This window comes from Rana temporaria, chromosome 1 (assembly GCF_905171775.1).
Source record: "Rana temporaria chromosome 1, aRanTem1.1, whole genome shotgun sequence".
Classification (NCBI taxonomy): domain Eukaryota; kingdom Metazoa; phylum Chordata; class Amphibia; order Anura; family Ranidae; genus Rana; species Rana temporaria.
In genome coordinates, this window is record NC_053489.1 from 589,820,426 (window position 1) to 589,844,943 (window position 24,518).

The 24,518-nt window shown below is 43.4% G+C and overlaps 1 protein-coding gene across 2 annotated transcripts in view; it reads right to left on the reverse strand.

Moving 5' to 3' along the window:
• FAM114A1 (family with sequence similarity 114 member A1) overlaps positions 1-24,518 on the reverse strand; it is a 66,385-nt gene that overhangs the window by 27,163 nt on the left and 14,704 nt on the right. For both annotated transcript variants that reach the window (XM_040335132.1, XM_040335131.1), the window contains 4 exons: positions 15,275-15,372; positions 10,317-10,451; positions 3,902-4,054; positions 1,591-1,714 (listed from right to left, as the gene is read on the reverse strand). In XM_040335132.1, coding sequence (XP_040191066.1) covers positions 1,591-1,714; positions 3,902-4,054; positions 10,317-10,451; positions 15,275-15,372 — 510 coding nt within the window. The remainder of the gene's footprint in view (positions 1-1,590; positions 1,715-3,901; positions 4,055-10,316; positions 10,452-15,274; positions 15,373-24,518) is intronic.

Here is a 24,518-nt window from a genome sequence, read left to right on the forward strand (position 1 = left end):
ATATAGCCTGCAACATTAATCATTGTGTTCTGCTGGCAGGTAAGGCTCCCCACAATCCCTGCTGACAGAACACCATAGCATTGTGGGAGGGATTCCCCCAACACTGAGTCCCGGGTTCACACTAGTGCGATGCAAGAAACCCTGAAATTTTGTGCCGGTTCCCACATTACACCTGAATCTCACACTGGTTCTCCACGACATCTGCGAACTGCTGGGGATGTCAATGTAAAGTTAATCACACCCCCAGATCGGTTCACAGTGCGAACTGTAAAATGGTGCCGGAATTGGAACGCATAGGTGTGAACAATGCGAACCAAAAAAAAAAAAAAAGTCCTGCACCATTTGGGTGCAAATGCAATGCGATTTCAGACGCACAGTTTGTATGGCTGAATTTGCATTGCAAAGACATCGCATGTGATCTGAACAGCAATGCAGTGTGAATTACATGCAATGTCTGTGATCGCACAAGTGTCAACCCAGCTTCACTGTGTAAGGCTGGATTCACACCTGTGCAGTTTTAGTGCTTTTTGCATTTTGCAGGTTTGCACTACAGTCCATTTAACATGGTTTCCTACGGAACACCTTCTGTCATGAAAATCTGCAAAATGCAAAAAGCACTAAAAATGCATAGATGTGAATCCAGCCTAATGGGGAAATCCAGCAATTTACTTTCTTTTCACCTGTGGTGGAAGGAATGAAAACTGCATCATCTATGGCTTGCCTTAGTGCGCACAATTGGACATACACAATACAGCAGTGCAAATAAATCAAACTGTTGCAACCCACTGGGCCGGATTCAGAAAGAGATACGACGGCGTATCTCCTGATACGCCGTCGTATCTCTGAGTTCCGCCGGTCGTATCTATGCGACTGATTCAGAGAATCAGTTACGCATAGATATCCCTAAGATCCGACAGGTGTAAGTGTCTTACACTGTCGGATCTTAGGCTGCAATTCCAGGCTGGCCGCTAGGTGGCGCTTTCGTATTTTTACGCGAGGAATATGCAAATGAGGATTTACGCCGATTCAGAAACGAACGACCGCCCGGCGCTTTTTTTTTACGTCGTTTGCGTTCGGCTTTTTCCGGCGTATAGTTACCCCTGCTATATGAGGGGTAGCTAATGTTAAGTATGTCCGTCGTTCCCGCGCTGAGTTTTGAAATTTTACGTCGTTTGCGAATACGACTGGACGTAATTTACATTCACGTCTAAAGCAATGACGTCCTTGCGACGTCATTTAGAGCAATGCACACTGGGATATTTTACGGACGGCGCATGTGCCATTCAAATAATACGTCAAAAGCGTGTGGTCAAGTTAGATTTAAATAATACACGCCCCCTACATCCCCATTTGAATTACGCGGCCTTACGCCGCAACACATACGTTACGCCGCCGTAACTAAGGGTGCAAGTTCTTTCTGAATAAAGAATTTGCGCCCAAAGTTAGAGCGGCGTAACGTATCGGAGATACGTTACGCGGGTCGGACAGATACGCCATTGTATCTGAATCCGGCCAACAGTGTCCAATTTCAGTTGCTATCAGTTACTTCTAATGTTCTTTACTATATAGGACAGGACCTTAAAAAAATACCTTCTTTGCTAGATTCTTCTCCATTGTCAAAGTCTTTCTGAAGAAAAATCTCTTTGATTGCGATAAGTTCTGCCTTTAGTGTTTCCAGCTGTTCCTCATTTAATGATAATAAATATGCTTGGACCTGTAGGGACATATGATCACTATTCAAGTATTTTATATTTTTTGTACATTTGAACATTTTCAGCATTAAACAAAATAAAGTCAAACACCTGCATCTTGCCTCTGAAAATTCACACCGCTGTCAGACATAACCACATTTTTTGACAGACATCAGAAAGAAAGATTACAGAAATATAACATATCAGGAGTTATTTTAGTAAAAGTGTGGTGGGCATAGCTACTCATGGATATAAAGGAAAACTCAGCTTCTGATTCTTTTCTGACATCAGATCTGGCAAAGTCCTTCGCTCTACTTGTCAGAAACAAACCTCTCATCAGCACCGACAATATGCAGTGTCTGTCATCAGTGACATGTTAACTTCCTATAGAGTCAGCACCCCAACTATGAAGCTTTAACAATCAAGACTTGGCACCCTAATAAACAAGCATATATTTTGAGAAGAAGAAAGAAGAAAGAGGAAAAAGAGGAAAAAGAGGGAAAAGAGGCAAAGAGGCAAAGAGGCAAAGAGGCAAAGAGGCAAAGAGGCAAAGAGGCAAAGAGGCAAAGAGGCAAAGAGGCAAAGAGACAAAGAGGGAAAGAGGGAAAGAGGAAAAGAGGGAAAAAGAGGAAAAGAGGGAAAAAGAGGAAAAGAGGAAAAGAGGAAAAGAGGCAAAGAGGCAAAAGAAGAGGGAAAAGAGGGAAAAGAGGAAAAGAGGGAAAGAGGGGAAAAGAGGGAAAGAGGGAAAAAGAGGAAAAGAGGGAAAAAGAGGAAAAGAGGGAAAAAGAGGAAAAGAGGGAAAAAGAGGAAAAGAGGGAAAGAGGGAAAGAGGGAAAGAGGGAAAGAGGGAAAGAGGGAAAGAGGAAAAAGAAGAGGGAAAAGAGGGAAAAAGAGGGAAAGAGGGAAAGGAGGGAAAAAAAGAGGAAAAAGAGGGAAAAGAGGGAAAAGAGGGAAAGAGGGAAAGAGGGAAAGAGGGAAAGAGGAAAAGAGGGAAAGAGGGGGAGGAGGAGGTGGAGGAAAAAACCTGCGCCTCGATGCACAAGCGATGATACTAATGTGTGCAGCTGTTGTGTATTATGTGCAGCAAAGGGTTAATCAAAATTAATCTCAGGCAGCACTTGCTATACCATATGAATATGTCAATACGTGCTTCAATTAATAAACTGTAAACATCAATGGTGAATATTGCACATTGGTGACAACGAATTAAAAATAAAGTGACATGGTGCAGTAAAAGTGCAAAAAAAGGGCAATTTTGAGTGCCGAGTGCTTAATCACAGGGATCCATCCCCCTGTATATTCCACCACGTGCGAGATGGGTACACGCCGCACTCACTAGATGTCGGTGACTCCCTTGCCTTAAAACAGGGCTGCTTCTGAAGACGTTGCTAACTGATGACTAAACGCATCAAGCTGGATGTTCCCATGTGTCACTTCCAGCCCAGCAAGTGAAACACATGCCAGAGCATTAGGTGGCATCCAAATTTTTGCACACTCCACAGGGCTGAGTTTTTATGATTATCATTCTATACGCGACACTTTTTCTAACCTTTAGTAGTAGCAAATAAAAAAATAATGATAAATAATATAGCAAGCAACACAAGTCATATTGTAATTAAATGTTCCTAAAAATTACCTTTCCTTTTCAATCTGCAGCTCTGCAATTTTCTGTAAAATGCAGAATGGCTACCTGGAGGTGTCCTGTACACAGAATCCTCCCTCCCCCCCAGATATGTCATTTCCTGCTCATGTGATTGGCGCACTCATTTTCCTAGAAGTCTGCACTAGGATACAAGTCAGATTTTAGGCATCCCCTGCAACAAAAATGTAATTTTTGGTGTGGTACTTCCAATAGGAAATCACATTTAAAGGGATGCAGGTCCTGCAATTTTCCACATTGGAGCCCTGCAGGTGAAACATCTGGTGGATATTAGACTCACTGTGCCCATGGGCACATACAAACACACAGGGATTTCTTCAGAATAACAAAGGTAGGAATATGCAACAAAGTTTGTTAAAATCCTTGTAATGTACATCACCCAGAGTTATTGTTTAAAGCTGCTATAAAACAAATGAAACAGACAAATGTAATTGGGTTTGTTTCAAATTGTCATTCACAAAAGATGGCAGAAGAAGCAAAAAAAAAAAAAAAATCATATTGATAACTAGGTGAGCTAAAAAAAAAAAAAAAAGTCACTCTCATATGTTACCTTTGTCTCACTTTCGTTGGACAATATTTCCAAAGCCTCCAGGTGTGACAGTCCCTGATACTCATCAAACAACATTCCATAGTGCGCCGTCCTCTCATCTGACAACTGCTCAGACAGTCTCTGCTTCTCCTTTTCTTTAGCTTCCCGTAACATCTACCATGTAAGAATCATAAAATGAAGCAAAGCAATAAGAAAACTTTTCCATTCTACATTTTTTTTTTTAAAGGATGCAAGAGCCATAACCCAAAATTTCATCCAGTGAGTATTTACTATTCACAACAAACAGTCAGAAGGTATAAGCAAACTGTTTCATGGGCTCACAACGTTTCCCTTTGTGGGGGCTTGTATGCTGGCAATAATGTAGGATACTACTGGACTAAAAGAAATTCCAGCACAGTTTGCCTGTTTGAAAAATTGAATTGGACTACATCTTAGGTTGTGCCTCTCTCATCCTTTTATACAGACTTTCAGACTGCTTGAGGGTCCCCATGAGCACCCCGGTCGATGGGGAGTTGCCTCCAAGTATTGTAAACGATATTCATCCTGATTTACACCTGTGACTTCAGTGCCCCACCAACAATTTTTTTTACAATTCTCTGACCATCTCCTGTATCAGCTCTGCAGTCTCTGACCATCTCTGCAGTCTCTGACCATCTCCTGTATCAGCTCTGCAGTCTCTGACCATCTCTGCAGTCTCTGACCATCTCCTGTATCAGCTCTGCAGTCTCTGACCATCTCTGCAGTCTCTGACCATCTCTGCAGTCTCTGACCATCTCTTGTATCAGCTCTGCAGTCTCTGACTATATTCTGTATGATGTCCACAGTCTGTCTCTTATCTCATGCCGCTAGTCTTTGACTATATCTGATTATACGTCTCCTGTCTCTAAGGCTGCATTCACACCTGAACGCGGCATATTTTACCGCGATTTGCCACGACAAATTGCGGCGTTTTGTCCCGTGATTTCCCGCGGCAAAAACGCAGAGTTTTTCACCGCGGTTTTCGCTGGAGGGGTGATTTACACATTGTCGGCTATGGCCGAACGCGGAAGCCGCCTGAAAAAGGGTCAGGGACTTGTTTTGAGCTTCAGGCATACGGCGTTTCGGCATTCGGCGTGGAGGTGTGAACTATCTCCATAGCCGACAATGTTAAATCGCCCCTCCAGCGTATTTCAGGCTGCAATAGCGTCGCGCTACAGGCGACAAAACGCCTAGGTGTGAATGGAGCCTAACACTGAATTGTATGTCTGGCCTTTTGGTGATGTTGGGGGCTGCATTTGAGGCCCCTTATATCAATAAAGTTGACCACCACTGCCCTAAAGTGTTTCAATTTCTCTTAAGCAAAGCGATGTAATCCTACATGTGTAGACTCATAGGACGGGCGAGTTTGCAGGTATGTGTTGACCAACCTTTTAATGGAAATCTCTTGCTTAGATAGAGAAATATATCTATATTTTGAAGCAGCAAATGGAAACATTACATTTCCTGTCTACTTTTGGTTGTCTGCTGGTTTTAAGGCTTGATTGACTGGCTTATAAATTCTGCAATAATGGAAAAATGTCAGAGAGAAATATGACCGCTGCCAAGGCTGACGTGTTTTTATAGCTAAAACCTTTGGTTAATGGTTTCTAGTGAGTCACGACATATAACAAGTAATCAGCCAGAAAAAAAAAAAACATTGTACAACCGCCCTTCTTGTGTTGTACAGAGATTTTGCATATACTGTAATATACTTACAGTATATTAATATCAGTTTTACTTATCTTACAATCTGCTGCTGTTCTATATATCGTTTGTACTTTACAGGTGATACTCGAAAAAATAAGAATATCGTGCAAAAGTTCATTTATTTCACTAATGCAACTTAAAAGGTGAAACTAATATATGAGATAGACTCATTACATGCAAAGCAAGATATGACAAATCACAGCTTGAACTAATTGTGATGATTATGGCTTACAGCTCATGAAAACCCCAAATCCACAATCTCAGAAAATTTGAATATTACATGCAATCAATAAAACAAGGATTGAGGCGATTAAGTTCGCATTTGTTGCGCTATATAAGTTTCTCACTCACTCACTCACTCAAAGAACAATATCGGACCTCTGAAAAGTATAAGCATGCATATGTACTCAGTATTTGGTTTGGACCCCTTCTACAGCAATTACTGCCTCAATACAGCGTGGCATGGAAGCTATTAGCCTGTGACACTGCTGAGGTGTTATGGAAGACCAGGATGCTTCAATAGTGGCCTTCAGCTCTTCTGCATTGTTCGGTCTCATGTCTCTCATCTTTCTCTTGGCAATGCCCTATAGATTCTCTATGGGGCTCAGGTCAGGTGAGTTTGATGGCCAATCAAGCACAGTAATCCCACGGTCATTGAACCAGGTTTTGGTGCTTTTGGCAGTGAGGGCAGGTGCCAAGTCCTGCTGGAAAATGAAGTCAGCATCCCGAAAGAGCTCGTCTGCGGAAGGAAGCATGAAGTGCTCCAAAATCTCCTGGTAGACGGCTGCGTTGACTCTGGACTTAATGAAGCACAGTGGACCAACACCAGCAGATGACACGGCTCCCCAAATCAATACAGACTGTGGAAACTTCACACTGGACTTTAAGCATCTTGCAGTGTGTGCCTCTCCATTCTTCCTCCATACTCCGGCTCCTTGGTTTCCAAATGAGATGCAAAATTTGCTCCCATCAGAAAAGAGGACTTTGGACCACTGAGCAAAAGACCAGGTCTGTTTTTCTTTAGCCCAGGTAAGACGCTTCTGACATTGTTTGTTGTTCAGGAGTGGCTTGACAAGAGGAATACGACATTTGAAGCCCATGTCCAGGATCTGTCTGTGTGTGGTGGCTCTTGATGCACTGACTCCAGCCTCAGTCCACTCCTTGTGAAAGTCCCCAACACTTTTGAATGGCCTTTTCCTGACAATCCTCTCCAGGCTGCGGTCATCTCTGCTGCTTGTGCACCCTTTTCCTCCACACTTTGCCCTTCCACATAACTTTCTATTAATGTGCTTTGATACGGCACTTTGGGAACATCCAACTTCTTTTGCAATTACCTTTTGAGGCTTTCTCTCCTTATGGAGGGTGTCAATGATGGTTTTCTGCACAACTGTCAGGCCAGCAGTCTTTTCCATGATTGCGATTCCTACTGAACCAGACTGAGAGACCATTTAAAGGCTCAGGAACCCTTTGCAGGTGTTATGCCGCGTACACACGGTCGTTTTTCGGCATAAAAAGTGATTTTGTTATCATGAAAAAAAAAAAAAATTTTTTCCAACTTCATCATTAAAAACGACATTGCCCACACACCATTGTTTTGGAAAAATTATGAACAAAGCGCGGTGACGTACAACACGTACGACGGCACTCTAAAGGGGAAGTTCCATTCGCCTTTGGCCTGCTTTTAGCTGATTCCTTGTTAGCAAAAGACGATTCGCGCTTTTTTGTCTGTTACAGCGTGATGAATGTGCTTACTCCATTATGAATGGTAGTTTTACCTGAACGAGCGCTCCCATCTCATAACTTGCTTCTGGGCATGCGCGGGTTTAAAATGTTGTTTTTGCCCACACACGATAATTTTTTACATTACGAAAAACAACATTTTTCAGAAGCCGAAAAATTATGTGAAGCCCACACACGATCATTTTATATGACATTTTAAAAAAATGAGCTGTAAGCCATAATTATCACAATTATGACAAATCACGGCTTGAACTATCTTTCTTTTCATGTAGTCTATCTCATATATTAGTTTCACCTATTAAGTTGCATTAGTGAAATAAATGAACTTTTTCACAATAGTCACATTTTTTGAGTATCACCTGTATTCTAATTGAGTTTCATATTGTTACATACACCCCTTTTTGTGACCAGGTAAAACCAGCATGGGGCTTCGTGAGAGTTTCCCAACTAGCTGGTTTATTTGAACCCATTAGGGACTGATGACTTTGTGTCACTTTTTTCTAACTCATTTTGTTGCATGTTAGAAGATGGAATGTCCCATGTACATTTCATATGTAGTATGTCCTCTTTACCCTATCTGCGAATATATTTTTATATATTATATACACACACATGTACACACAATTTGGAAATCTCCATAAATTGTTCCCAGAACCCAGTGAGTAAATCTTCCCAATGGGGACAACTGGGTCTAACCTTTTCCCGCTTTATCGAAAACTCTCCCGCTGTAATGCCATGTGCATCGACTTATATTGGCATGGGGCAAGCTCACCAGGTGATGTCTGGCGACCCCGCCCCTAATGACGTAACCACCCCTCCCACCATGTACAAGCTGAGACATCATAAGGGGCAGGGTCACTGGATGACATCACCTGGCGACCCCGCCCCATGCCAATATAAGTTGTTGCACACCGCGCACGCGGCATTACAGCGGGAGAGAGTGTTGAGTCAACATCAGAAGAAGAGCAGAGGGAAGAAGACAAGGGAGAAGACTGGACAAGAGCTAGCAATAGAGCAGAAGAACCCAGTAGAAGACACGGGACAGCGGGAGAAGAACCAGAGAGTGCGAAAAAGAGGCCGGAGAAGTCAGAAGAGACCCCTGGAGCTGCCTAATAAATTACTTTAAAAACCTGTGTAGTGCGTTTTGTTGTTGACATTTTTTCTTCTTCAGGTGAATGGGTAAGGGGTGGGGGGGGGGCGGGGGGCGGGATCTGCGGGTCCCCTTTTTAAAGGTGGATCCCAGATTACGATAAGCCCCACGCCCGCAGACCCCGACAACCAATGGCCAGGGTTGTTGGGAAGGGGCCCTCGTCCTCATCAATATGGGGGCAAGGTGCTTTGGGGTGGGGGTGGCGCCGGACCCCCCTGCCCCAAAGCACCCACCCCCCAATGTTGAGGGTATGCAGCCTGGTAGGGTTCAGGAGGGGGGCGCTCGGTCATCCCCACCCCCTTTCCTGACCTGCCGGGCTGCATGCTCGGATAAGGGTCTGGTATGAATTTTGTGGGGTTCCCCTTAAAATCCATACCAGACTGAAGGGCCTGGTTTGCTCATGAAAGGGGAACCCATGCCGTTTAAAAAAAAAAAACTGGCATGGAGTTCCTGGTCATTGAAGTTGTACTTCAAGTTGCAGGGCAAAGTCAGATCCACAGTCATATGACTGTTTTGACAAAATCGTGGCCTCAAAATCGCGGCAAAAATAAATAAATAGTAAAAAAATAAAAAACGCACGACTTTGGATTAGCATAAGTGTGAAAGGGGCCTTAAAATGTTGAGAAAGGCTGTTTTAAACTAGAACAAGTACACAAACTGAGTAGCTATTACAACCCCCAATTTCAAAATAGCTGGGATGCTGTTGCTGTGTAAAATCTACATAAAAACAGAAATGCAATGATTTGCAACTCTCATAAACCCATATTTTATCCACCACAATAAAAAAACATATCACATAGTTAATTGATGGCAGCAGCACGTCTCAAAAAAGTACCAAGTGGACAGCGCAGTGGTCAAAATTTTACCAAGTGGTCCCCTGGGGTATTTAAAAAAAAATAAATAATAAAAGTTGAAGTGATAATTCTTTAGTTTCAGTCATCTGGCAACAGAACAGATACATCCATCATTTATAATTTATGTTAATTTCATCCGTAGAAGTTCTACCTCTGGTTGTGCCCTAGTTTTTTTTAGCTAGGCACAGGGCAAACTGTACAAGAGAACAGCTTAATGCACTTCAAAACACAGTCAGGTTTTGCTGAAGATTGACAAGATGCAGATCTCCAATAGGCGCTTTAAGGCAGGGTACGCATTTTGTAATTTCATCTGTGCTTGTCACAGGAGAATGCTGTACCCATGTATATTATTCTTCGCAACTTCCCACCAAAGCATGTCCCTGATCTATGAATCAATACAATATTGTATACATTGTTAATACTTCCTAAAAATACAAGCTAAAAGTACTACTTTTTATGCAGTCCGCATATAGCATGGCCTGGTGTATACAGTACTTGAGTGTCTATAGTAGATTATGTGGGTCTAAACTAAAGCAGCTTTATGCTCCATTCACATGCGCGATTTTCCAGTGCGACTTTGATTCGTTACATTTTCTGGACCAAAGTCACATCAAAGTAGTGCTGGCACCTTTTCAAAACCGTTGCGACATTAACACTGATCTGAATGGGTGCCATTCCAAACAATGGACTGTGACTTATGTCCAACGTCGCATCACAAGTCGCACAGGCGTGAATGGCTTTTTGGAGTTTCTAAATATGAGGAAGGGTTAGACCCTCTGAAAATGTCCACTGGGGCAGGTAGTGAGAAAATAAAAATATACTGATTGGGGCCATAGAGTAGGGAAAAAAATGCATTCCTTCTCATATTATTTCCTATTCAAAAGTTAAAATTGTTAGCGAAAAGTTATAACAGAATTCATTCTACATTTTGACAGAATTTGTATACCTGTGATAGAGATACTGTCCTCTGCATAAGTATTTTCGTTTTCTTAAAGCCGGGGTCACTTTCTGCGAGTACATTCATTGTCTTCTTCCCTATAAATTCCAAGGCATCCAGACCGCCGCTGAGAACGGTTTTACCCTAGAAAAATTTACCAGGGTTATAACAATAATGGTGTGCTCAGATCTTTAGAATCTACTTTAAAGCTTGGTTCACAGCTATGCAGTTTTTATTTCAGTTTTAGTTTTGCAGAAACACACTACAGTCCATTTAACATGGTTTCCTATGGATGTAGTTCACATCTGTGCATTTTATGGAAAGGGCCAGAGTTATTTTTCTGTTTTTTGGTTCCATAGACTTCAATGGTATGAAGATGTGTATAGGAAAAATGCAAAATGCATCTGCAATATGCAAACTGCAACCTGCACAAGTGTGAATCAGGCCTAAAAATACATGTCTTCATGCAGTAAAGGAAACTTAAAAAGTTGGATATTATGGGCCAGATTCTCAAAGGCGTTACGACGGCGCAACACCATTTGTGCCGTCGTAAGTCCTAATCTGGCCCAGGGTATCTATGCAACTGATTCTTAGAATCAGTTACGCATAGATTCCCATTAGATCTGACAGGCGTAAGGCAGACGACGCAGTGATGTTACGACGTTTCCGTAAGCGTAAACTTGCCCCTGCTATAATGAGGAGCAAGTTTACGTAGGTCGGTCGTATGCCATGTTAAGTATGGCGTCGGGTCAGTGTCGTTTTTTTCCGTCGTTTACGTCGTTTTCGCAAGTCGTTTGCGAATACGACTTTACGTCAATGACGCTCACGTCGGTGTCATTGACGTTTTCCGTCGTGAGCTGGAGCATGCGCACTGGGCTATTTTCCGCCCGGCGCATGCGCAGTTCGATTGGCGCGGAGGCGCGCTTAATTTAAATACAAGCCACCCCCTTTGAATTACGCTGCCTTACGCCGGGCCAATTACACTACGCCGCCGCAAATTACGGAGCAAGTGCTTGCAGAATACGGCACTTGCTCCAGTAATTTGCGGCGGCGTAGTGTAAATGGCTTACGCTTCGCGGCCGCAGATTCTACAAGAATCTGGCCCTTAGGTTTCAGTGTTAAGCAGAATATATACACATTACATGGACCGAAAATCAGCCGGATCAGCATGAACTGGCCAAATTTGTGTTTGTGTGTAACGCAGGCTGTAAAAACAGGGTCTTCTTTTCCTGTGTTTATCTGGGAAGCCCATTGAAATGAATGTGCTGCTCTACACCCAGCTGCACAGATGTGAACATTGCGGAGGTCTGCCGCGAGTTATCGCAGGATTTAGAAAGAAGCAAGTTCTTTCTAAATCCTGCGATAACTCGCGGCAGACCTCCGCAATGTCTCCTGGGAACAATGACAAAAGCTCCCAGGAGACATTGCAGCATCGAGGAAGTGACGGAATACCCGCACACTACCTGATGAATCCACATACAGGAAGCGGCCAGTAACATAAAGGATTACTAAGGTTCGCCTGCCCCTGACAGTGACTCGAGTTGGGTATCACCGCTTAGTGAAGGATTGGCTCGGGCGGCTCGGCTGCTCTCGGCTGCTCTAGTCCTGCAAAGAGAACTGACTTCCTGCTGTGAAAAAAGTGCAGGAACTCCGTTCCCACGCGTTCCCGCAGGACTTGAGCCCTGGGTAAAACCATGTGGTTGAGATGCATTTTTACCACCCCCAACCGCTCCCCCTTTAGCTGAAGTGGCAAAAGCCAGGGATATACACAGGCTGTGACTGGAATTATACCCCCAGGTGAATGGGGTTTTGTTGCAACCAACCCTCAACCACCTGCATTGAAGGAGCCCTAAAAAGGCATACATACTGTACATATACACACACACACACACACACACACACACACACATACATACAATTTTTTTTAAATACAGTATAGTACCTGCATTCGCACCAGGTACTGCACTGCTGGGTACTGCTCTGTAGGGGGAGGTGGAGAGCTTAGGACTCAGAAAGCTGCCTCCTCCTTCCACTACTTTCATTTCACGGTCTGACCAGGCTTCTGCTTCCCAGAGCTCAGTCGGATCTGACAGCCTTTCTCAACCAGGATGCTGGGAACCCCTAACAAGCTCAGGTCGTACCCCAGTATTCTGCAAAACCCCCCATTGAGAAATTTTGGTTTAGATTAGTGTTATGCCCTGTACACACGATCGGTCCATCCAATGAAAACAGTCTGATGGACCGTTTTCATCAGTTAACCAATGAAGATGACTGATGGTCAGTCGTGCCTACACACCATCAGTTAAAAAAACGATCGTGTCAGAACGCGGAGACGTAAAACACAACGACGTGCTGAAAAAAATGAAGTTCAATGCTTCCAAGCATGCGTCGACTTGATTCTGAGCATGCGTGGATTTTTAACCGATGGACGTGCCTACAAACGATCGTTTTTTTTCCTATCGGTTAGGAATCCATCGGTTAAATTTAAAACAAGATTGCTTTTTTTTTAACCAATGGATAAATAACCGATGGGGCTCACACACGATCGGTTTGGTCCGATGAAAACGGTCCATCAGACCGTTCTCATCGGTTTGACCGATCGTGTGTACGCGGCATTAGGCTTAGGGGCTGTGGGTTTGAGTTTTACAGTTAAGTTTAGGATTTCTGAGTTTATGCCTTAACCCCTTAACCACTTCAATACCGGGCTTTAAAACCCACCTCCTTCCCGGGCCTATTCTGGCACTTCTTTCCTACATGTACAAATCCTCATTCTTTTGCTAGAAAATTACTCAGAACCCCCAAACATTATATATGTTTTTTTAGCAGACACCCTAGGGAATAAAATGGCGGTCATTGCAACTTTTTATCTTGCACCGTATTTGCGCAATAATTTTTTAAACGGCTTTTTTTTGTAAAAAAAATGGTTTCATAAATTAAAAAATAACAAAACAGTAACGTTAACCCAATTTTTTGGTAAAATATGAAAGATGATGTTACGCCGAGTAACTAGATACCTAACATGTCACGCTTTAAAATTGCGTACACTCATGGAATGGCGCCAAACTTCGTTACTTTAAAATCTCCATAGGCGACACTTTAAAATTTTTACAGGTTGCCAGTTTAGAGTTACAGAGTAGGTCTAGTGCTAGAATTGTTGCACACGCTCTAACGCACGCGGCGACACCTCACATGTGTGGTTTGAACGACGTTTACATACGTGGGCGGGACTTACGTGTGCGTACGCTTTTGAGCGCGAGCTACCGGGGACAGGGGCATTTTAATTTTTTTATTATTATTTTTTCTTTTTTATTTTACTTATTTCTTTATTTTTTACACTTTTTTTTACACTTTTTTTTTTTTCAATCGCTTTTATTCCTATTACAAGGAATGTAAACATCCCTTGTAATAGGAATGTGTGTGACAGGTCCTCTTTAAGGAGAGATGCGGGGTCAATAAGACCCCACATCTCTCCTGCAGGCTGGAAAGAATGAGATCGTGAAAAAAAATTCACAGATCTCATTCAAACTAGCCGCAATTGCGGTTTGTTTACTTACGGGGACCCGGGCGTGACGTCATCACATCGCGCCCGGGCCTCCGACGGTCATAGAGATGACTGGTGACCAGATCGTCACCAGTCTTCTCTATGGCAAACATCCGGCGGACGGCGATCATCTCTCCGGGCCCCCGGTGGGACGGGAGAGCCCGGAGAAGCACCGGATGGCGGCGGGAGGGGGGGGATGTCCCCTCCCGCCGCCTGTAAGAACGATCTAGCGGCGGAACCGCCGCTATGATCGTTCTTACGGTGCGCAGGATCGCCGCCGCTAAACAATGATATCTCAATGATGCCTCCGGGTGCAGGCATCATTGAGATATCCCCCCGCAAAGCCCATCACGTCATATGACGTCCACCCAGGATAACAGGTCCCCGTTTTGGACGTCATATGACGGCGTGCGGGTGTCAAGTGGTTAACGCCCGCCGCACGACTATATACGTCCGCAAAATGTCACGGACAGGCAGAAGGGCGTATATGTACGTCCTTGCCTCCTAGCGGGTGAGGGGTCCGATCGGCACCCCCCCCCCGCTGCGTGCAGCGGGCCGATTCCCTCGGGGAGCGATCCGGGACGACGGCGCGGCTATTCGTTTATAGCCGCTCCGTCGCGATCGCTCCCCAGAGCTGAAGAACGGGGAGAGCCTGTGGCGGCGTATCGATCGAGTGATCCTTTATATAGGGAGACTCGATCGATGATGTCAGTCCTACAGCCACACCCCCCTACAGTTGTAAACACACACTAGGTGAACCCTAACTCCTACAGTGCCCCCTGTGGCTAACTCCCAAACTGCAACTGTCATTTTCACAATAAACAATGCAATTTAAATGCATTTTTTGCTGTGAAAATGACAATGGTCCCAAAAATGTGTCAAAATTGTCCGAAGTGTCCGCCATAATGTCGCAGTCACGAAAAAAATAAAACTATCCCCTATTTTGTAAACGCTATAAATTTTGCGCAAACCAATCGATAAACGCTTATTGCGATTTTTTTTACCAAAAATAGGTAGAAGAATACGTATCGGCCTAAACTGAGGAATTTTTTTTTTTTATATATATATGTTTTTGGGGGATATTTATTATAGCAAAAAGTAAAAAATATTGCATTTTTTTCAAAATTGTCGCTCTATTTTTGTTTATAGCGCAAAAAATAAAAACCGCAGAGATGATCAAATACCACCAAAATAAAGCTCTATTTGTGGGGAAAAAAGGACGCCAATTTTGTCGCACGACCGCGCAATTGTCTGTTAAAGCAACGCAGTGCCGAATCGCAAAACCTGGCCTGGGCATTTAGCTGCCTAAAGGTCCGGGGCTTAAGTGGTTAAATGATTTGATCAAGGTTAAACGGGTTAGAGAGTTTATTTAATCTGGAAAATTAAAGATTTCAATACATCATAAAGCAAGGCTATAATTACTTACGGTGTTTTGTACAACATTTGTTATGGTGGAAAATACACCACGGGAACCCGCTGTAGGTGATGACGGCTCTGCTGGACAATCTCCTTTTTCTGGCAACACTTTAAGACAATGACAGAAAAAGTCAATGTGTTACAGTTAGAAAAGTTACAAAAGTTAAAAACAAAATAAAAGTTCCATAAAATGTGTTAAAAGAAAAGACCTGTACTGAGAGCAATGGAGTCAGCCATTGCTAACCTCCTTCCAACACGTAGAGGAGAGTGACACACAGACATGCTATACGTTTTCATTTTTATGTACCCCTGAAACCTGCAGATGGAACACCAAAACAGTATTTTTATACAGAAATTGCTGTTATTGCCCTAAACCACAGGAATTATGTTTTAGTGGCAGTGTACATATGAAGACTGCTTCTTGAATTTTCAACTTCCATCCCGCTTTTGTGCTATTAAAAAAAAAAAAAAAAAAAAAAAAAAGAAGTGGAGGTTCACCCTATAAAAATGTTTTAACACTGCATCCAGCACTGTGCTGCATATAAAATGTCACTGACCTTTATTTTTTTTTCCCGTAGATATCGTTTAGCCGTGGAATTCACCGCGGCTTCCAGGTAGGGAATCCCGCAGGAGTGGGCGTTCCTATTGACATGCCAATCAATTGGCATGCTAAACGACGGCGCACACAGCGCGTCACGACTTCCCGAAGGATGCTCAGGTCGGCTCGGCTCTATTCGGCGCCTGCGCACCGGTGCCGAATAGAGCCGAGCCGACCCGAGCTTCTTTCGGGAAGTCGTGACGCGCTGTGTACACCGTCGTTTAGCATGCCAATTGATTGGCATGTCAATAGGAACGCCCACTCCTGCGGGATTCCCTACCTGGAAGCCGCGGTGAATTCCACGGCTAAACGATATCTACGGGGAAAAAAAATAAAGGTCAGTGACATTTTATATGCAGCACAGTGCTGGATGCAATGTCACTGACCTTTATTTTTTTTTCCCGTAGATATCGTTTAGCCGTGGAATTCACCGCGGCTTCCAGGTAGGGAATCCCGCAGGAGTGGGCGTTCCTATTGACATGCCAATCAATTGGCATGCTAAACGACGGCGCACACAGCGCGTCACGACTTCCCGAAGGATGCTCAGGTCGGCTCGGCTCTATTCGGCGCCTGCGCACCGGTGCCGAATAGAGCCGAGCCGACCCGAGCTTCTTTCGGGAAGTCGTGACGCGCTGTGTACACCGTCGTTTAGCATGCCAATCAATTGGCATGTCAATAGGAACGCCCACTCCCGCGGGATTCCCTACCCGGAAGCCGCGGTGAATTCCACGGCTAAACGATATCTACGGGGAAAAAAAATAAAGGTCAGTGACATTTTATATGCAGCACAGTGCTGGATCCAGTGTTAAAATATTTTTATAGGGTGAACCTCCACTTTAAACAAACCACAAATTAAAAAGACTATATCCTCCAGTGAACCTAGGTATTAAATAGACAGCAACACTGCCCACCCAACTTGCTCTTAGGTATCTTTATGCCCGGTTTTATTAGAAGATGCCAAGATTATGTGGGGTACCATTGCTGGCCACTCCTTTGGCTTTTATGCTTTGAGTCACTGACCTGGAAAAGTTAAATAAGATTTTTATGTCACTTATGAAGCGCTACCCCTGCAGGAGCCGCTGGTTTGTTGTTAGGATCGGCATATTACGTTACCTCAAAGGTGTTTAAGGGTGCAGCTGATGAATAAAGTAGATGAAGAAGGGGTTTCAAATGCTTTATTTCAGGCCCAACATAGCCAACATCAACATGCAGTAGGAAGGAAAGGTTGATGAAGCGATAGAGAACTTGCGGTATCAGGCCTGGATATGAACAGAGCAATCCTGCTCCCAGTAGCACAATGATAGTAGTCACCGTTCGTCGCCACTCTAGCCAGAGTGGGTGAAGTGCCCCCGAACAGACTTCTGCCACAAGCCTGGCAGCTGAAGTGTCACTTTAAGTTGCTGGGAGGAACAGGCCTCTGCTACAGGCCTAGTACTTGAATGAGCTAAATGGGCGAATTGAGCGAATCCTCCCAGTAGATTCAACATAGGTCACTGGATGACAGCAAAGAGTACCTGTCAGCATTCCAGTCACCAGATCCCCGATGGTTCGTTCAAGCTCTGATGGACAACCTGCCTCCGGGTTCTCCTCAAGCCGACCCCCCAATCGAGCGGCACCCAGCCAAGGATCTTCTCAGTAAAGCGGGGGACCCAGTAAGTCACTGGGGCTCCTCTTAGCAATTTTGAGCTCCGGGAAGGCCATCACCGGGGTCCGTTGGATGCGCGCACCCTAAGGGTGGATGCCGCACCTGGAACCCGCGGGAAGAACCAATAAAGATGGTGTCTGCCACAGATATACCCCTCCCCAGCATGCCCCACGAGGGAAAACTCCTCTAATTGGCTGCTGGGGAAAAGTGGCTCCGCCAGAACCCCTCTAGCGCCACCTGCCACCTACAGGACAGTTCTGGAATGACAGCAGCCCAAATTTAACAAATTGCGAATGGGAGCAAAATAACTCTCCCATTCCCCACTAACTTTAGCGTTGTGCCCATACTGAAAGTAAGGGGGCGCTACACTTATTTACAGAAAGCTTCTTCCAAGTTTGTATCTCATACGTACTGAATTATTATTTTTAATTACTGGAGGATAATTTACAAATTTTCTGGATCAGGAGGAATATTCCTCTATTTCCGAGAAATTAAAGTTCCGGCCTGCCCTGATGGATAGATATAGAATAAGCCTTATTTTAATTGTTGGGAGCCACAGCCTGGAAGATTACGCTGCTTGCTCATGCATATGAGTAAACAGCCCCCTACCTGTCCCCGGACCCTGCTGCTGAATTTAGGAGGCCCTGGGAACTTTTATTTATTCTCTGGGAGCCATGGCCTATGGGATTACTTTGCATGCATCCAAAGATATGTTATGAGTTTCTTATCTGCTCCCTGCTAAACAGAAGGGGCCCAGGCCCAATACAGGAGCGCTGGCTCTACCCCCAATCAGTGTCCCTGGAGGTAATATGGATTTTGTACTGCACATTGCACTAGCACACTGTGTTAAGGGAAATACATTTTACAGTGGTCTCCAGAACAAGAGATGAAGGAAAATCTTCTTTTTTGTTTCAATATTTTGTATTAGTATATAAAGAATCATATACATACATATCAAACGTGCAAGTTTCGACAAAACTCATATAGTTGTATATAACGTCCAGTTACAATTCTTATAACATTAAATTGAATAATATATAAATATTTTGCTTCGCGACTTAAAGCGGAAGTCCTGTTATACAGACAAAACAACTATTTCCATTTACTTCCGGTATAGTACTATTGCTAATACTATATGTACAAATAACAGCCACATTAAAACAACATCACTGAATTATTACTTACTCAATCAAAGCTTGTATGAAAGTAATACATTAGAAAACTACGATTATAAACTCACAGAGATTACGATCTCTGGTTTAACATTCAAATGTTTTGATTGACCCACGTTTTCCATGGTGACCATGCAACATCGAATTTGTTTAAGTTGTTTTGGGATAAAGCCCACAATCTTTCATATGTCATATGAAGATTTGTTAAGTCTATAGCTTCTATCACCGAAGGAGGATATGGAACTTTCCACTTTCTGGTGATTGTAAGTCTAGCTGCCAAGAGTAAATTGATGACTGAAGTTCGTTTATTAGCCTGAACACATTCCACACCCAGGGACAACAATGCCAAAGCTGGGTTTGGTTCTATAGTAGTATTAGTTAAACTGTTTAATATATTGAAAATATTATCCCAATATTCCTTTAATTTGGGACAATTCCACAGTATATGGAGGAGATCACCCTTACCACAACACTCCCTCCAGCATGTATCAGAATGTTGGGTACCGAATTTAGCCAACACATCAGGTGTGTAGTACCATCTTAAATTTATTTTAACTGTCAGTTCCCACAACGTAGCACATCTGGACACTGTTTGGTTTATTACACATGCTAATCTCCATTGAATGTCTGTAAAAGAGAGTCCAAGATCTTTCTCCCATTGAATGAGTGTAGCAGATTTAGTAAATTCTCTTTTTCCCTGAAGTAAATTATAGAAAAAAAAGATACCCTTTTCTTGCATATCCATGGAATTGAAAAAATTCCAAGCACGTTTACAGATCTGGAGATTTGTAGGATTAAAATTTTTCAAGCATTTAAATATCTTTTTGTAATGAACTTGGTGTGCTAGGGGCAATTGAAATTCAAATTCAGATTTAATCGTAGAGACAAGGGGGGTGGGTCTAATAAGCAAAGAGGAAGATGAAAACACGTAAAGTCCATATAATTAAAAGGAAGGGAGAAAGAAGAACGTATATATATATGTGTGTTTTTTTTTTTTTTTTTTCTGCCTGGACACCACTCCTGGCATCCCCAGCATTTTGGACTGCTCAGTTACGGGGGATGAAAACTAGCCTGACAAATGAATGATAAAAGGTCCAAACAAGGTTTTTTTTTTTTTTTTTTTTTTTTTTGGGAAGGGAAGAGAAAAGAAAAAAGAGACATATGATAACAGAGGACAGTCCAGTAGAGGGACCTGGCCACGGAAGGTTCAATAAAAATATGAGCGGACTGGAAATTTTTTTTTTTTTTTTTGCACCTTAGAGATATGTAAGGACACTTGGTGAAACCCATGTTAAAATACTTGTTATATATACACATATTTACACAAGGTTTACTAGGTTGACACGGTGTATAGTGATTTATGAAGCCCTGTATCAGGGCCCTAATGGCAACATTATTACGGATGATTAAGAGATTAACTAAAGAAGAAAGCAGGGGGAGATAAATTTGGACACCAAGCATAGTACGCACATTTGAGTACCCCATCCTTTCATTACCCATTACCTTTATGGAGAAGGGGATGTGAAGTATTATCTAGGGGTGGGGGAGGGGATTTATCCCCCCCCCCCCTTTTTTTTTTTTTTTTTTTTTTCTTATTGTGGGGGAGTACTTGACACATAAATAGAAATACTCACACTAAAATGCACTGAGATATTTTCAGTAACACGTTAGAAACAACTAGCAACTAGTTAGCTAGCACTTTTTGATAAACGTCACAATTGTCGCAACGTTGAATTAATGTTTGTTTTTTAACCTACTGTAAACACATTTATGACATAATGTTTTTACTCCCCTTAGGGTTATGTCCCAGGGGATCTAGTATAGGGGGGTGGTATTATATTGTTAAGGGGGGGGAGCGGGTTGGTTATTACTTTTTCTTTTACAGGGTTGCAGGTAGTTTTGATTCAGTTTTTTTGAGAGAGAGAGAGAGAGGGAGGGAGGGACACGTGTCTGCGAGTCTGTAGTATGTGTGAGAGGGAGCGTAGAGAGGTCACTGGACAAGTCCCCAAAGGGTGCCCAGTAGGGCGAGGTAGGAAGTGGGCGGGTGGGAGGGGAGGGTGGGGGGAGGTGGGGAGGGGAGGGAGGGAATGGGAAGTGTTAAAGGGAGGGGATAGGAAGCGTACACTACTGGTATTAAGAGCTGTATTACGGGGGGTGAGAGCGGGAGGAGCGAGAGAGATGAGGCCAGAGGGCGCCCAGGTTTACATAGAAAAGCGAGAGATGGCCATGTACCTAGGCTGCGGGACCAAAACCGAGCACTTTATTATTATGTTAAACAGTCTAGATGCAGGATAGGTTACTGGCCATCACTTCTTGGAATGTACGAGGAATGGGGGATCCAACCAAGAGAACAGCAGTTATGTCACTCCTGGAAGATGGTATACCGGGACTGATATGCTTGCAAGAGACACATTTGACCAAGGACTCAGTTTCATTATTGAATAGTCGTAAATTTCAATCCCAGTTCCACTCGGTGCACTCATCTTATTCAAGGGGAGTGAGCATATTGGTGGGGAGGGGCGTGACGTTTTCCTGTATCGAGTCTCAGATAGACGACCAAGGTCGATATATATTTCTTTCCTGTCTAATCGAGAACCGCCCATACGTTCTAGCCAACATGTATATCCCCCCACCATTTAAGCTAGAGGTCCTATATAAACTCCTTGAGTTTGTTTTGGATAAAACAGCTGTTCCGGTAATAGCTGTAGGGGATTATAATGAGGTTTTAGACAGAAGCCTGGATAGATTCCCTCCTGGGAAAAAATCTAACGTGGGACGACTAGCTCGATTCCTAGAGGAAATAGGGTTGAGGGATATATGGAGAACTTATTTTCCTCAGGATCACCAATACTCGTGCTATTCCAGCTCCCACCACACGCTTTCTAGAATAGATCTGGCTGTGGGTAGTGAGGATGTAATTCCCCTGGTAAAGAGAATATACTATGGCCCCAGAGGGGTTTCGGACCATTCCCCTCTGGTGCTTATATTGAAGATTGGAGTTAAAGTCTCCCGCAATGAATGGAAATTTAACCCAGGTTGGCTGGAGCTGATTGTCGATCCAGGATCCTTGGAGTCTAAATTAAAAGATTTTGTATACATTAATACAGGATCCGCACCGACGGGAATAGTCTGGGATTCTCTGAAAGCCTTTATGCGAGGTCTGCTAATACAGCAGGTCGCTAGGATAAAAAGAGAAGGGAGAGAGCAGGAGGATAGGTTGGCCCGTGAGACCACTCAAGCAGAACAAAGGTTTATCGAGCAGCCTACCCCAGACACGCGGGAAGCATGGTTGACAAAACAGCTAGAGTATAGCACAGCCATTCTGAGAAACGCGGAGAATAAGCGAACTCTACAAAGACAGTGCCAGTTTGGTGAGGGAGAGAAGATAGGGCGGATGTTATCGCTCCTGAGTAGAACCAACTCCCCCCCGTCAAATATCCTAGCAATAAGGACAATAGCGGGAGAAACTTCTATGGATGGCCAAGTGATTCTACAAACGTTTTGTGATTACTATAAAGAACTCTACAAATCTAAGGGGGGGGTCGGGAGAGTAGCCATGGAAACGTTTTTCCAGAAAATAGTAGTCCCTACCCTGCCTGATAAGGATAGACAGGCCCTGGAAGCACCAATCACTTTAAGCGAAATCCAGCAAGTAGTAACCGAGATGCCAAATCAAAAATCTCCTGGCCCGGATGGATTACCCATCGAGATATACAAGAAATTTAGCGAGATCTTGCTTCCAGAGTTGCTGAAGGCCCTGGAAGGGGCTGAAAGTGGAGGTACACTCCCTTGTTCAATGCTGGAAGCAACTATCATAGTAATTCACAAGGAGGGGAAGGAAAAATTGTCGCCCTCATCTTATCGCCCAATTTCCTTGCTACCTACCGATGTTAAGATCCTAGCTAAAATTCTAGCAACACGCCTAAATAGATATATTAGTAGCCTTATTCACCTAGACCAGTCAGGGTTTATACCAGGCAGAGCAACAACTACCAATATAAGAAGAACTTTTTTAAATATACAAATACCAACGGATAATGAAAGACCCAGAGCGGTGCTATCTCTCGATGCCGCTAAGGCATTCGATAGCCTTGAATGGAGATACTTATGGGAAGTATTAGAGAAATTCGGCATCGGACCTCGCTTTATTAGATGGGTTAAATTACTATATAGCGAGCCAAGAGCTAAAGTTAAAATTAATAATGAGATATCGGAAGTCTTTCAACTAGAGCGAGGGACGAGACAGGGGTGTCCTCTATCCCCCCTTCTGTTCGCCCTCGCTATGGAACCACTTGCAATAATGGCCAGGGCGAGGTCGGACATAATGGGGTTTAGAAGACACCAAGGGGAAGACAAAATTGCACTATTTGCAGATGATATCTTGTTTTTTCTAGGTGATGTTGAAACCACTCTAGACAAAGTGATGCAATTGGTAGACGATTTTGGTCATTTCTCAGGGTTAAAAATAAACTGGGAAAAATCTGCCCTTTTACCACTGGATCCAGTTGACCTCCAGGTTAACTCTCAACTAAGTGTGGTTACAAAATTCAAATACCTAGGGATATGGATAACGAAAGACGTCTCTCAATATGCAAATTTAAATCTTGCCCCATTGCTAGCAAAGTGGAAAAATAAATGTGATATCTGGAAAAGACTGCCCATGTCCGTAGCAGGACGATGTAACCTAATTAAAATGCTATGGCAGCCACAATTATTATACGTGCTCCATAATGCACCCTTATGGTTGGGATACATGTGGTTCAAAAACATAGAATTATTATTTAGAGAACTTATATGGAAGGGAGGCCAAGCAAGGATAAGTTTGCAAACACTTCAACTGCCAATAAAAGAAGGGGGAATGGCGGTTCCACACCCAAAGCTATATTTTATTGCGTCACAATTGCAACATTTAGCAGGGTGCGGAACCGCAGAGAGAGACGACTCCATTATCCGTTTGATGTTAATACGCAACCCCCACAAACTGCTGGTGGAAGCTCTAGAGGCAAATTTTTTCCCCCACAAATACCCCACCATAAAACTAGTTACTAAAGTTTGGCATATTACAAAGACCCTATTGGGATATGTTGGCCAAACAGAATTTTCCCCCCTATGGAAAAATAACAACTTACAGGAAGTAACAAGTATAGAAGAATCGAGGGAGTGGACGAGTCAAGGTATAACCCGCCTAAAGCACCTGTTTGAGGACAATACCTTAAAAACATTTCTAGATTTAACAAGGGAATTTAATATCTCAAACAAAACATTTTATAAGTACTTGCAGATTCGCCATGCTATTCAAGCACAGTTTAGCTCTAATATAATTGTATGGACCCAGATACCCATCCTTATTAAGGTAATCAATGCAAGAATTGCCAAAGGCTTAATATCAACATTATATAATAGTCTGGGCGCTAGCGCGATAAGCAGAGCGGGCCCGGCTAAGAGTAAAGTAGCATGGGAAAAAGACTTGGGAACAATATCACCCGAACTGTGGGATAGGATCCTTCAACAAGGCGCTCTGGTCTCAATTGCCCCCGCGCAAAGACTGTCCCACTTGTTCCTATTATATAGGGTATACCATACCCCGCACAAAATGTTTAAATTAGGGTGGAGACAAAATAATGAATGCCCGAGATGTAAAGATAAAGGAGATCTAATACACATGGTCTGGAAGTGCCCCAAACTCTATGGCTTTTGGGTGAAAATAATAGAAAAGATAAACAAAGTCTTCAGAATATCTCTTGACCCAGTGGCTAGGATTTGTCTTTTGGGGTGCATAGAGGACATAAGAGTTCCTCAAGGCAATAGGGAAGCTATACTGAGATGCCTCTTCCAGGCA